Here is a 15,140-nt window from a genome sequence, read left to right as displayed (position 1 = left end):
TGATGACGACGAAAACCAGAACGAAGATGATGATGATGATGATGATGACGGAGCAAAAGACGAAGAAGATGATGATGACGAAGACCAGAACGAAGATGATGATGATGATGATGATGATGATGATAATGATCAAGCAAAAGATGAAGAAGAAGATGATGATGACGAAGACCAGAAGGAAGATGATTATGATGATGATGATGACGAAGAACAAAAGGAAGATGATGATGATGATGACGGAGCAAAAGATGAAGAAGAAGATGATGATGACGAAGACCAGAACGAAGATGATGATGATGATGATGATGATGATGATAATGATCAAGCAAAAGATGAAGAAGAAGATGATGATGACGAAGACCAGAAGGAAGATGATTATGATGATGATGATGACGAAGAACAAAAGGAAGATGATGATGATGATGACGGAGCAAAAGATGAAGAAGAAGATGATGATGACGAAGACCAGAAGGAAGATGATTATGATGATGATGATGACGAAGAACAAAAGGAAGATGATGATGATGATGACGGAGCAAAGATGAAGAAGAAGATGATGATGACGAAGACCAGAACGAAGATGATGATGATGATGAAACAAAAGATGAAGAAGAAGAAGATGATGACGAAGAACAAAAGGAAGATGATGATGATGATGACGGAGCAAAAGATGAAGAAGAAGATGATGATGACGAAGACCAGAAGGAAGATGATTATGATGATGATGATGACGAAGAACAAAAGGAAGATGATGATGATGATGACGGAGCAAAAGATGAAGAAGAAGATGATGATGACGAAGACCAGAACGAAGATGATGATGATGATGATGATGATGATGATAATGATCAAGCAAAAGATGAAGAAGAAGATGATGATGACGAAGACCAGAAGGAAGATGATTATGATGATGATGATGACGAAGAACAAAAGGAAGATGATGATGATGATGACGGAGCAAAAGATGAAGAAGAAGATGATGATGACGAAGACCAGAACGAAGATGATGATGATGATGAAACAAAAGATGAAGAAGAAGAAGATGATGACGAAGAACAAAAGGAAGATGATGATGATGATGACGGAGCAAAAGATGAAGAAGAAGATGATGATGACGAAGACCAGAACGAAGATGATGATGATGATGAAACAAAAGATGAAGAAGAAGAAGATGATGACGAAGAACAAAAGGAAGATGATGATGACGACGAAGTAAAAAAGAAGAAGAAGAAGAAGAAGAAGAAGAAGAAGAAGAAGATGATGATGATGATGATGATGACGACGAAGCAAAAGATGAAGAAGAAGATGATGATGACGAAGAACAAAAGGAAGATGATGATGATGATGATGATGACGACGAAGCAAAAGATGAAGAAGAAGACGATGATGACGAAGAACAAAAGGAAGATGATGATGATGATGATGATGACGAAGCAAAAGATGAAGAAGAAGATGATGATAACGAAGAACAAAAGGAAGATGATGATGATGATGATGACGACGAAGCAAAAGATGAAGAAGAAGATGATGATGACGACGAAGCAAAAGATGAAGAAGATGATGATGACGAAGAACAAAAGGAAGATGATGATGATGACGATGACGAAGCAAAAGATGAAGAAGAAGATGATAACGAAGAAAAAAAGGAAGATGATGATGATGACGATGACGAAGCAAAAGATGAAGAAGAAGATGATAACGAAGAAAAAAAGGAAGATGATGATGATGATGATGATGATGACGATGATGATGATGACGATGATGATGATGATGATGACGACGACGACAATCATGGTGATGAACCCTTGCCTGGGAAAGGAGAGAGGCGTGATCAGCGTGGAGCAGCTCCACTGACACGCGGAGAGCATCGTAACGAGATTTGAGGGCGGCGAAGTCCTGCTCGAGCTGCTTCGTCTTCCACCGCGCGCGGCGGTTCTGGAACCAGACGGCCACCTGCCGGGGTCGCAGTCCCAGCTCCTCCGCCAACCTCACCTTCCTCTCCGGCTCCAGCCTTATCTCCTCTTCAAAGCTCCTCTCCAACGCCCTCACCTGATCCCCGCTCAGCCTCTTCTTCCTCTCACCCCCCTCCTCCTCCTCCCCCATTTCCACACCTGTTCACCAATTCCACCAATCACTCCATCAATCAATTGATCAATCACCCAATCAATCGATTAATCAATCGATCGAAGCCGGATCGATTCCTCGTTCCCCGTTCGGATCGGGGAAAGAAAATCGATTTTGGAAGAACAGCCGAAGCCGGATCAGATCAAGGAAAAGAGACTCGTCGATCGATGCCTCGCTCCTAGATCAGATCAAGGAAAAGAGATTCACCTTTTGGAGGAAGAACTGATGTCGGAACCTCCAATCCGCCTCCAATGTCGATTCTGCTCCTCTTCATGAACTTTCTCGCAGTTTCCTTATCGTTACCGCAAAACAGCAAACGAGACAATTCCACAACAATCACAAGCTGGAGAAGAAGAAGAAGAAGAAGATGATGATGATGATGATGATGAAGCAGGAATCTTCGTTATCTCTTTCGCAATCTTCTTCATCTTCGTCGCCGACTATCTACGCCGGAAAATCTTTCGAACTGAGAATTTCAAGCATAAGAAGAAGAGAGTGTAACTTCTGTTCATCGTCGCTGTTCATATAGACGAGAGTTCGGTCACCGTCGATTTATTTTCACCGCCGGTTTCCGGTTCATATTATTTGAGCTCACTCATGGCGGGAAAGGCGGTGACGTTAACTCCCCCGAGGAACTGAAATTATCAATCAAATTATGCCACCGTATTTTAAATAATATTCCTACGTGGAGTAAAGTTTAAGAAAAAAATTCAAGGTGATTGATGTCATACGATGGGTTGCACTGTATTTTTTAATGGGACTAATAGATAGATTCCTCGTAGATTATTTTTTTTTAAAGCCATTGTATAACTGGGTCTTGACTCTACTAAGTGGGGCCAATTAGAAACTTAATTGTTTTATTTAATTCACAGATGGATCAGACTTGGCATAAATTTAAACATATGTTTTTATTTAATACTATGCATATGCTAGGAAATATAGGCTAGGGCTCGGAGATTTGATCTGATCGCTCGAAAGATTGATTGGACCCAGCATTCAATAGACCTAATCTAGTTTTCTATCATCAAAGCTGAAAGATTGATTGAATAGAGCTTTCATTCATTTTTCTTTCAAGTTTTCCAATTTTTATTTGAGCTGAGTGGGAGTAAATCTTTTAAGCAGCAGATGATGAAATTAGACCAATGGTTATCCGGATCAATTTGAGTTGTAAAACTTTTTGAACTTCATGTTTCAGGATTTGGGAAGTGGATCTTTGGAGGACAATTATGCACTTTCTATGATTTTTAGCATAGAAATCTCAGACAATAAAGATAGTTTTTTGTTTAATTTCAAAATACCTAGAAACATCATACTAAAGTAGTACTTTGTGGATGACTGGAAAAAGAACGTATCTAATTTTCATCATTTAAAATTGATGATAAATTCATTCAAATATAATCTCAATAGATCTAAAAATGCGTTATTCCCTACTTTAATCTTGTATTCAGTTATTATGAGTATACCCATAGTTTTCTTATCGTATTGTTTTAAACATTTAATTTTTTTTTAAATGTGAATAAGTAAATATTTCTTTCTTTCATGATAATTAATTAATTTATTTATTAATATCTTATTTTTTATATCAAACATTCAGAATATTAATATATTTCATGAATTTATTAATATCTTAATATTTTTTGTTTTTTTTGCTGCCATCTCGTAATTTTTTTACAGACCAAGATAGCAAGCAAAAATGAAGAAAGACTGTTTATTTATCCTTGTGTTGACTGGTGACTTGTCCTTTAGTTGACCGGTGGCTAGTGTTGACTGGTTCAGTGGACAGGGATGTGTGTTCAGGGAGAGACTGCCCAAAGAGAGAGAGATTTAAGAGGGAGAGCCAGTGGGAGAGTGATAGACAGCGAGGTAGCACGGAAGAAAGAGATAGAGAGAGAGAGCTACTAAGAGAGAGCAAAAGAGAGAGCTACTGAGAGAGAGAGAGGAAACTTGTTTGAGAAAGAGGGGAAGAGCGAATGCACAATAGAGAAAGAGATAATTTGATACATAGAGAGAGAGAGATTGATAGAATGAGCATGGCTGAGAGAGAAAGTGGAAGAAAGAGATAGAGCGATCAAAGGGAAAATAGAATGAGCAGAATGAGAAAGACCCAGGAAGATAAAGAGAGCATGCAATAGAGAGAGCGGGAGCAAGTGAGAGAAAGAGAGAGTGTGAATAATAGAGTGTGTGATTAAGGGAGAGAACAATAAAGAGCGAGGGGGCAAAGAACACAAATGTGAGAGAGAGAGAGCAGGAGAAAGATAGATAGAATGGTAGAGAGAAAGCAGAAAAAAGAGAAACAGAGAAAAAGGGGCTGGAAGGGAGACAGGAGCAGGAGGGTGTCCCCTCAGCGATAGCGGCGGAGGTGGCAGCAACTTCCAGCAACAATGGCTGAAGAGAAACCTATGGAGAAATCTTTCAAAGGGAACTTTTCTTCAAAGAAAATTTTCCATCTAAAAGAAGGAGAGTTTGGGATCTTATAGATCCGTAGAGGGGGAGAAAGAAAGTGGGAAGAGAGGGTGAGGAGGGTGTTGGCAGTTGCAACTCCAACGATGTGCATGTACTGAGTGAAATATATGTGCCCGACAAGCCAATCACACATTCCACATCTCGTTCCATGTTCATTAATAAAACATATTCATTATAGTGCACGTGTGATGCTTATAATGAAGTCCATGAATACATGATTGAACTTAGTGAATTATGATAAGATCTTAAAATGGAGATCACTAGTCTTTAAGCATGTGTTCTAAACATTCCTATTCAAAGGATACATGAGAAGATATCAAAGTATCCAGAAAGAATAGGACTATCTAGCCTCACTCATATGATGAGTATGGCCAGTTTTGTAGCCATTAGTGTGGAGACACTAAGGATAGAAGTGGGTGGTCTTTAGTCGAAGAGTTCACTGAATTGATCCGTACAAATCCCTGAAGGGTATTATACCGAGCTGTCAATCAGGTTGATTCACCTCACGATTGTGTAAGTGGTCCTTAGACCTGAGACACCAAAGACGTCTTGTGGACGGACAATTGTACTTTGGCTATGGCCAACGAGTCTCTAATCATGGGATTCTAAACGGTCTTAGTTCAGGTTGATAAGCCAAAAATAGGGGTAAAAACTATGCAATTTTTAGCCCTTGTCGTTGTGGATTTTGGCTTATGCAATAAAATTTATAAGAACTCCACTTAAGACGTGTAGTGATAAGTGATAATCCCAGATTATCACATGATTTTATATGTATTTGTATGCTAAAATGCGTCATTATCATTACTTAAATACATGTAAATACTTTAATTAACTGATCTTCATGTCTTCCTCTCATTTGCACCCTGATTCAGTATCGCTGTTAATTCCCGAATTCTACCACTAACCCCCACTCAACTCATCAAGTTTAGTGGTGAAGATCTAATGCTAGTATGAAGTGTTCTGAATGAAGGATGAAAGACTGACTCAAATGATGGAGGCGGCATGAAGAAATTGAAGGGAGCTGAAGCCATGGTCCTGGGCTCTTCAGAGGACTTCAGGAGACTCAACACAGGCCCAAAACCATGGGCTTCATTCTATGAGAGAAGCCCAAGAACAGAGTCAAGAAACCAACCAAAGCAGCTCCCAATGTGGAAGGATCAAGGAGAAAATGAAGAAATCCTAACTAAGGGAGGAATCATTATCTAGCTAAAAAGGGTTTCTAAAGACTGTAATATGATTGGAGGGGGGCCCATCACATGGCTGTAGGGCCCCAGAACCAAATCTGGTCGTTCATTCCATGTCAGGAATCAACAGCCCAGATTTGGTCCCAAGAAACCCTACTTAAGCTTCTCTTCCTCCTCTTTGTAAGGGATCTTGATTCTATTGAGAAATTATTGGAGTTTTTCAGCTCTGGATCTTGATCCTGAGAGTGGAGAGAGGATAGAAGCAACATCCCAGCTCAGGAATCTTCAGGCAAGAGAGGAGCTCTACAGGAATCCTGTAAACCCTTGTCATAGGTGAGAGTCCCTTGCTAGAGAAACGACCCCCTTCTTCCCTGCCAAGTTTCCTTCTTTTTTTTCCACTCCAGATTGACCAATCCAGAAGGATAGGCCTGTGTCTCCTCTTTCCAACGCCTCCAAGATTGCCTGAAACGGAGGTCTGCAGCTCCGGATATTCAAGTTTGAGTGGAGGAACCTCCATCACCGCGAAGACCGCCGCCACACGACGGGCGCTACTTCTTGTAACTTTTTCACGTTTTTTGACCATCTCTTAGGATATTTTACATTTCTTTTTGCATTTCTGTCTCATTTCACTATAGTTTATCAAATTCTTTATAATTTTAAGTGTCTCTTTATCACTAGTTCTTTCTACTAAGAAAAACACACAAAAGAGATTTTCTTGATAACAATTCTACTAAACTTATTTCCTGCTCCCTGTGGACGACCCCTTGCTCACTACTATAATTTCTCTATAGTCTAAAAAGGGTTATAAATTTTACTGGATTAATCTGGGAATTAAACGACACATTTTACCCAATTTTTCTGGATTATCAATAAGTACGAGTGTCGTCCAAGGGAAGCTAGTAAGGAATTCGATTTGGTGATTGTATTGGTCGTTTCACTCTGATTAAACTGAATTTGATCTTCAATGAGGATCAAGTCACCCTAATTAGATGAGAATTTAGAAAGGGTGGTAGAAGAGTTGAGATGAATAGAAGAAATATGGAGCTCTAAATTGGCTTCTTTGATCCTAATAAAAGGATCCAAGAGATCAATTAGAGAGGTTAAAAGGGAATTTTTAATTTGAGTTTGGTTTGTTTTTGCAACTTTGATAATTCAGAACTGAAATGGGGGTAATTTAATCTCCTAAGAATTAAAGCTAATTTTTTTAGAGTTTTTCTTTGGAATGCAGTTGAATGCTTAGTTGAATCCCTCAAATTCTCCTCTCAATCCTAATCAGGGCTTGTACATGCCGCTCAAGCCAAGCGATTTAGAATTTCAGATCAAAACCAAGAATAAGAAACAAGAAATTGAACTAATCTCATTCAAAATGCACAAATCCAAATACAATCAAGGAAAAAGTACCAGATAACTTGATCCAGGGTGGGACTCCTCTCTGTCTTGCAACTGTGATAGAGAACCATCAAGAATAAGCTCCCCCTCTCGAAATTTAGCTTTTATACTTAGGTTATATGGTAAAAATCACCATTTTACCCCCGTTTAGTACTTAATATTTATCTATCAATGTAAGCTTGATCTGAATGATCCAACCGTACAGATAGAAAGAGGGGATCAAGACGAACAAATCCATAAAAAATCATCTCAATCGGACTTCAGGAGCAAAAGTTATTAATAAATCAATTTTAAACCAATTTAATCCATTGGATTTAAAATTGATTTATTTATTAATTTCATTTTTAAACACGCAATGACGTGTCGCTCTCTCATTGGCTGGCGCATTTTGAATCCTCCTTTTTGCATAAAAGTCCTTAAAAAGCCTGGAATTGCTTTTGGACGCCGCCCAAAAGTAACTGCGTATATGCCCCTGGCGCATTCTCTCTCCTCCGATTTCTCCTAAAAATATTTAAAATATATATTAAAAATTGCAATATAACCCTGTAAAATTTTAAATTGGATCTTTACGCCTGCAGTGGTGACTGAGAGCTGTTTTCAGGGTCTTTTTGCAACGAAAGTTCGCAATAAGGCCCTTGAAAGTTCAAAAATAATAAAAATATTTTTTTTCTATTATAAATATACTTTTTTTCCTTCAAATAAATACATTTCCTCTTCATATAAATCTCAGAAAAATCCTAAAAATTCGTAAAAAACTAAAAAATTCTAGAAAATTCACTAATTCATTCCGATGCTGATAAATGTCGAAATAAAATATTAAATATGCCATTTTCATTCAAAAATAATTATTTTGAGCTTCAATAAATCCTTTAAAATTCATAGAATTAACAGAAAATTAGGGAAAAATCAGAAATCACTTGAAAACACTATTTTCATGTAAATATATGATAACAACTCCATTTTAAGCTCCTTAAATGCATAAAATTGTGCTAATAACATGAAATAAAGACAGAAATTAGGGTGTTATCACAGATACATCAATAAGTTCACGATGACGATTGAGTGGTCAAAATGGGATCGTCCACCCTCAGTATAAGAGGTGACAGCTCAAGGAAGATGATGCGATGAAGTCCTTGGCCAAGGTAGTGAAATATCGGAGAAGAGTTCTCCGATGATTTCTGAATGCATTAGTACTAACTCGGATGACCAATTAGGGTTTGGTAGTTGACCATACCCTAAGTCGTCCAAGGAGCGTCAAGTAGATGAAGGACTATACATACACAGTAACCGATGATGAACAGGTTCCATGAGTGAGTCGATACACACTCCTTTGTATCTTCTAGAAGCCGAGGTGTAGCTTGGCACCCGACGTGTTGGAGACTAGACCTATCGATTGGGTTAAATCAATCCAGCATTAATAAATCTGCATGTTGATATAGTTAAATAATTTGAAAGGCCAACAAAGGTTATTGGGCCATTGGAGTCATTGACTAGACTGATACATGGGCCTATAGGGTCACACGCAAATGGTCTTTGGACATCGAAAGATATACTTAAGTTTTGGGGGTTTTATGAAAAATACCCACTTAGTATAAATAGGGGAAGGTCCTGAATGAATTATTTAGGGGCCTTTCCCCATCTTCTCCACTATCTCTATACCCCACTCCATGCGCGATGCGATTAGAACAGTGTAACGACGACGGTGGAGGTAGAACGGGGCTCGTCAAGGAGGAGGAGATGCGACGTGCCGAGCATCGCATGGATACATCTAGAGGCTGCACATTTGAGTAGCTCAACTTGGCTTGCTCCAAGATCCAAGAAATCACGAATGTGATCCACGTAAAGGTACTTTGTTTCATGGTTTTAATGATGACATTAGATTCCATTCAAGTTTTCCGCTGTGAATCGTTTCGATTTCTTCATCCATATCTAGGCCTTTAGAACCCAACATGTACATGGGTTGTTCGTGTTGCAGTCAGTGTGGTCATCGTGAAAACTTCGCCAATAACTATAATAGTGATCAGAGCATAGAAGCGCATCTATTTTTTCTATGTGATTTGATAACATCTAATTTACAGAATTACTTTCATACTTATTTCATTTTTATTTGGACTAAAATGATTATAATTGTGTGTTATCATAGTAAAAATGAAATAAATTTGTCTTTAGCGTATTCCCCTGAATTTTCCTGATTTTTACTAAGAAGACAACATAACTTGCATGTTTTTGCACCATGATTTAGTATGTGACTCCATATCATTATCATCAACAACATTACTTTCCACATTAACCATATTTCTAGGATTTATCTGTGCTTGGTTTGCAAATGAACCTTGCTTTTAGTAAAATTGATTTGCAGCTGGAGTTGTACCTCTTTGCTGATTTGATGGGTATTGGTAGTTTAGCCCTTTCCTTATTATTTTAATCTCTTTTTGTGCATTTGTGCTTGCTCCTCCATGAACTAATTCATCCTCTTTTTATCTTCATTCATGCTCTAGATCACCTGCATTAACATGGCATAAGTTTGATCTGTAGTACCCTTATAATGCTGAAAAGTTTGCTGAGGAGTTGAGCTTCATTTCTCTGTTGGTATTGCTGGTAGAGTTGGCACCCTCCTTGGTTTTGGTTCATTGAGCTACTCCCTTGATTCCAATGTTTTTGCCCAAGTTACTCCTTTGATTCCTTGTGCCTTGGCCTCCTCCTCACTCTCTACAGCATTTGCCTGCATATCAAAAGGGCAGACCTCTTCTATTTGGTTCATTAGCATCCCTATCCCTATGCTAATGGTATCCCATGATGTCATGTTGATAAGGATTAGATGGAAATTGAGATTGAATTGAACTTCTGGTTCATCTGCTCCATTGCCTTTCCCATTTCCCCATGTGTCTTTCTAATCTATCAAATCTAACTTCTGATTCTACTTCCTTTATGTCTATTAGTCCACCTCTTCTTGTGCTAATCTCTCGTAATCTTCTACCTCTTTTTGGTATGCAAACTTTTAATCTTGTTTATGCAGGAAAGATAGTGCCTCATACTCATATATCTCTACAAAAGACTCTCCAATAATCATATATTTCTCCTTCTAAATACGTCATTTACACCATCCTAATAAATTGGAGCCAAATCCCATGAAGATATGCTATTGTGGGGCATTTTATAAGCAATCCCATGAATCTGTCCCATGTCGCAGTGTATGTATCATTCCCTTGCCTAATATTTCTAATTTCTATCCTGAAAGAATTATTTGTAGACACAGAATAATATTTTTTTAAAAAAATAGTTTCTCCATTTCACTCGAAGAGCTGGAATTCATTCTTAAGGTTCTAGACCAATTGTTTGCCATATCTTTAAAGACATGGGGGAAAATTTTCATTTTCATTGCTTCTGTCATTTCTCTAGGGAAATTTCAAGCATCACATTAACCTTTCTCAAAAAATGTGGCAAGATCAAGTACTATCGTGCATCCATATTGATTAAAACATCAAGTGGGATATATACAGAGATGGTGGTAAGAGAGGTTGGTTATGTAGGAATTGAATAATTCCACAACCTTCTTCTCCCTTCTCTCGGAGGAATTTAAGCACGTCCTGTGTTGTTTCCTTGATGTTCCTTAGGATTATCTGCTTTAGGTATCTCTTCTTTATAGGACGCAGGCCTAGGGTCTACACATAAAATTTCTTCAGAACTATTTAAATTGAGGATTTCACCTATAGGTTGTTTTTGTTTCTGGGATCTCAAATTCACCAATCAATTGTGCACAATTAAGAAATCAGTAAACTGTTAGGCATATATGTGTAAGAATTTCAAATTTGTGGGTAAAAATCAATTTTAAGTATGACTATTTAACTCTCCTCTCCGCAATAAGGCAAATTGCGTGATAAATTTCAATAGTCATTGTAGATTAGTTTGCCTGCAATCAAATAAATTTGATAAAATATAAAGCTTACTCAAACATATAGTAGAGTAAGGTTGTCTCCACAGGAACTGGCCTTTAGAGAGATATTCAATATTTGAGTTACTAGTAATAAGAAGGAATAATGATAGTAAAATTACTAATGAGATAGTAGGTGCAGTGACAGATGAATAACTAGTAAGTGAAAGAGTATTATATTATTTATTTATAATTAGAGACACTAGTAATAATAATGAAATATGAGATGTAGTAAGAATTATGAGAAGTATTAGGTAGAATGATAAAGTAAGTATGGAGTTTTAATAAGATCTAATAATATTCTATGAATAAAAGCAAAAGGTTACCTACTTAACTACTAGTAAGCTCTATGAGAATATGAGTACAATCTAAGTACAGAGGGATTAATAGTTGAGAAAAGGAAAATAAGTTATAGTGATAAGAGAAAAGAAGAAAGTTAGGAGGAAATAAAAATATTAATAAGATGAGTAATATTTCTACTAGAAGTGAGTTATAAGAGAACTTTATATGTGTTCAGTAGTTACTATATGTTGATATGTATGTATTTATATTTTCTTGATATTCTTTAATAATTTTTTAAGGGTCAAAGTTCAGAGTAAGACTCAAATTAGTCGAACACCCAAGAGGTGTTCGACAACACGCTTAAGAGGAGGTCTAAATGTGAGAACTATATATTTATTTGATCTTATATGCCTTATATGTTTTATATACACTTATGTATAGTTAAAAGTAGGTGGTTAACAGGCAGTTCTGTCAAATGCCCTTGAGGTGCTCGACAGAATGCCCGATAGTGATAATCTATGTAAATTTTTTTATATGATTTTATGAATTAAGAAGATAAATTATGTCGAACACCCGTGAGGTGTTTGACAGAATGCCTGTAATAAGTAAGGTAGATAGAGATATATATTTAACGTTCAATAAGGTTTCAAAAATGAATTTGTATGAAATAGAAGATGAATTATCAAACACACCAGGTGTTCGATACTATGCCCAAATTGTATCCCGGTGATGAATCGTGATCAAACTGAACTAGATCGCTAATTGAACAAACTGGAATCAAACTTAAAGTATCAAACTACTGAATGTCAACAGAGAAGAGCTCAAAGAACAGGAGTGGCAGCGCCAATCGCTGCCGCCTTGCGCCGGTATGTGTCTTCCCCCTCTCTTCTCTCCTTTGCTGGCATAGAATTAAGCACTCCTGGCTCTTCCCTGAAGCCTTCCTGAGTCCTCCGCAGCTACCAGTGCTGTCACGACGCCGCCGTCTTGCTTCCAAGCTCAGAAAGGAGCTCTGCCTACATTTCCATTCAAGCGACGAGATATGAAAATTGTGAGTCAAATATCACCTTTTAAAGGGTCGAGAGAGGTTCTCTCAGCCTCTTGGGGGGTAGGCTTGATCCAACGGCCTTCCTAAGGCCGTTGGACCGGCTTGTGGTCCTGTCTTCGGCAACCTCGGCCGATCGGCCGGCGAGGAGGACGGCCGAGGGCTCAGAAGGACAAGATTGCCCTCTGCCTCCATTGGGTTCTCCTTTTATTTTGTGTTGACGGCTGCAATTAAATTGCAGCCGTCGAACCATTCTGATCAGTGCACCCCTCCGTTGCCCTGTCTGCAGGCCTTTAAGCTGCCCTGTCAGCTTCGCATGCTTTGATTCACGTGTCACGGGTCCCGCGATCCTCATCAACGTCCAGAAACCAATCAAAGGACCTGAAAAAGATTTTAAACAATTTAAAAATATCATATAGATCTCACCGTCTGATCTTCTTTGAGAAGATCGGACGAACAAGATCATATCCTTATACTTAAAATTGCCTGAAATGATATGGGCTTCGGGCAAGGTAAGCTCAAAGCCCAATCATCATTTGTTTTATAAATTTCATTATATCGTGGCTCGTTGGGCTGCGATCAATTCCGTTTTTTTGCGGCCTGGCCCTAATCGAAGCTGAAAGAGAGAGTGGGGTATAATCCCATATCGTGAAATGTAAAAAGATGAAATGCTATATAAAACCAGTTAAGCATTCTTTAATGAAATGAAATACATTACCTCTTGAATGAGAGTTCACCTCTTCATTGATGAGCTGGGTGGGCCTGGCTGGTGGTGTCCCGCTATGGGCCTAGTATGGGCTCCTTGTGCAACGGACTTCGCTGGCAGTTGGACTGGCATGAGTGCACTACGATCGCTGGCTTTGGCGGCTGGCTTGAGGGCCGTCAGCTGGTCCCTTACATTGGAAACACCCCCTCTTTTGTACTTTTGTTTTCATTTTAACAGTCATAAGTATTTATCAAATGAAATATTAAACCCTGTTTTTTATTTTAAGCACTGAATAGGATTTTAATACTAAATATGGAAGTTTTCATAACTTTCATGAAATAATGCATAGGGAGTAAAATTATAGTAGACTAGAGATAATTTAAGTAGAATGATGCTAAAATATGTATAATTTTGCTACTCAAAATCCATTTACCATTCTCCTCAATAAAATGAAACTTTTCCAACTAAATTTTCATAGAGCATATCAAACTTAACTCCTCACTTTAGCCTCCTAAGAAAAGTACCAATTGGATCAGAAATACAAAGAAAAACACTAAAAATATTTTTCACTAATTTTCCTAATTTTGCTTGACAACAGAAATCCAAAATAAATATTTTTAAAATTTTTGGAATTTAATTCACACCATAAACCATTAGAAATATTAAAAATGAGAGTTTGAGATTTTTTAGAATTTTTTTAGATGTTAAAATCACTCTAAATTGATTATATGAATTTTCTGGATTTTTCCTATTTTTGGGAATTTTTAAATCCAAAAAAAGTGTTTTCCTAATTTTTCTGATTTTTACTATTTTAAAATATTTTTTAAATGCTAAAAATATAAAGTTTACCTGGTACGGCGATCGCTGGCGGCAGGAAGGGGGGGAAGGGGGTTGGGCGATGGCAATGGTGGAACGTCGGTTGCGGCGAGGGCGCGGGTGGAGCAGTAGTGGCGACGGAGCGGCAATGGCGGCAAAGCGGCAACGGCGGCGGCGCGACGGCGGCGGTGGCAGCGGACCAGATGGGCCTGATGTGGCCAGTATAGGGCTGGCCTTAGTGAGTCAGCCCACTAAGGTTCAGCCCAATTTGGCTAAGTCAAGACTTGGCCAAATGAGCTAAGCCCTATTGGCCTTGCCCCAATATGGTCAGGACTTGGCCAATTTGGCCAAGTCTTGCACATGGCTACCCTGTGCCCTGCGATCGTGTGCACTGCCTGCGTGCTGCCACCCACGGACAGACGGGCAGAGGGCTGTCCCTGTCGCACAAGCGCTGCATGGCACCGCACAGCACCATACGGCGGTGGCTGAGGGGGAAATCTGAGTTTGAAAGGATAAAAATTGACATTTAAATGTGTTTTTTTAATTGGAAGTGGGGAATGCTTAAGGATCTAGCAAGAGATGGAATATTATATAGAGATAAATAAACGTGTTTAGAGAGAGAAAATTCAAAATGAGAAGAGAGAGAGAGAGAATGAAGAGAGAGAGAGATAAAATGAATCTCGCTCTAGAATTTAGAGTGATTTTGAGAAAGAATTTTGAGATAGAATTTAAAGGTGCAAATGAATAAGATTTTTATGAAATTTTTAGGGGAGTAACTAGGGATATGGAAGAGAAAGTAAGGAAAATGAGTGTTTAGAGTGAGAAAGTGACGGAGTTTAAGGGTAAATGAATAGATAATGATGGGAAAATGGAAATGTAACTTCCTTAAACCTCAATTCAAGCTTAATGAGCCCTCAGTGCTTCCTATCAAGTCTGGATCCTTATATTTCTCCAGGATCAGGCATTTTTGAATGCAAACAAGAGTTGAGATTGAGTGAAAACTTCAATAAACTTGCATCAAGCAGGTTGAACAACCTGGATTCTGAAATATGTCTTGTCCTGCTGGTCAACCACTTGCTGGAGCACGTCCAGAATGAGGGGAAACGAGGGAGAAAAAGTATATTTATACATTGTGAGAATTACTAAAATACCCTTTTGGGCATTTTCTATTTTCTTTTCTTGCCATTTTGCCTCTTTTTCTCCATT

At 38.3% G+C, this 15,140-nt stretch overlaps 1 protein-coding gene across 1 annotated transcript in view; it reads right to left on the bottom strand.

Annotated features, from left to right (window-relative positions):
• The window catches only part of LOC144711443 (homeobox-leucine zipper protein ATHB-16-like), a 4,124-nt gene extending 1,490 nt beyond the window's left edge, over positions 1-2,634 (bottom strand). The window contains exons 1-2 of the mRNA XM_078585453.1: positions 2,329-2,634; positions 1,807-2,108 (exon numbers count right to left, since the gene is read on the bottom strand). Of these exons, the coding sequence (XP_078441579.1) occupies positions 1,807-2,108; positions 2,329-2,395 (369 nt within the window). The 5' untranslated portion in view covers positions 2,396-2,634. The remainder of the gene's footprint in view (positions 1-1,806; positions 2,109-2,328) is intronic.
• Positions 2,635-15,140: the final 12,506 nt, after the last annotated feature.

The sequence above is a fragment of the Wolffia australiana genome, chromosome 13 (genome assembly GCF_029677425.1).
Source record: "Wolffia australiana isolate 7733 chromosome 13, ASM2967742v1".
NCBI lineage: Eukaryota > Viridiplantae > Streptophyta > Magnoliopsida > Alismatales > Araceae > Wolffia > Wolffia australiana.
This window is presented reverse-complemented; position numbering and strand designations above follow the sequence as displayed.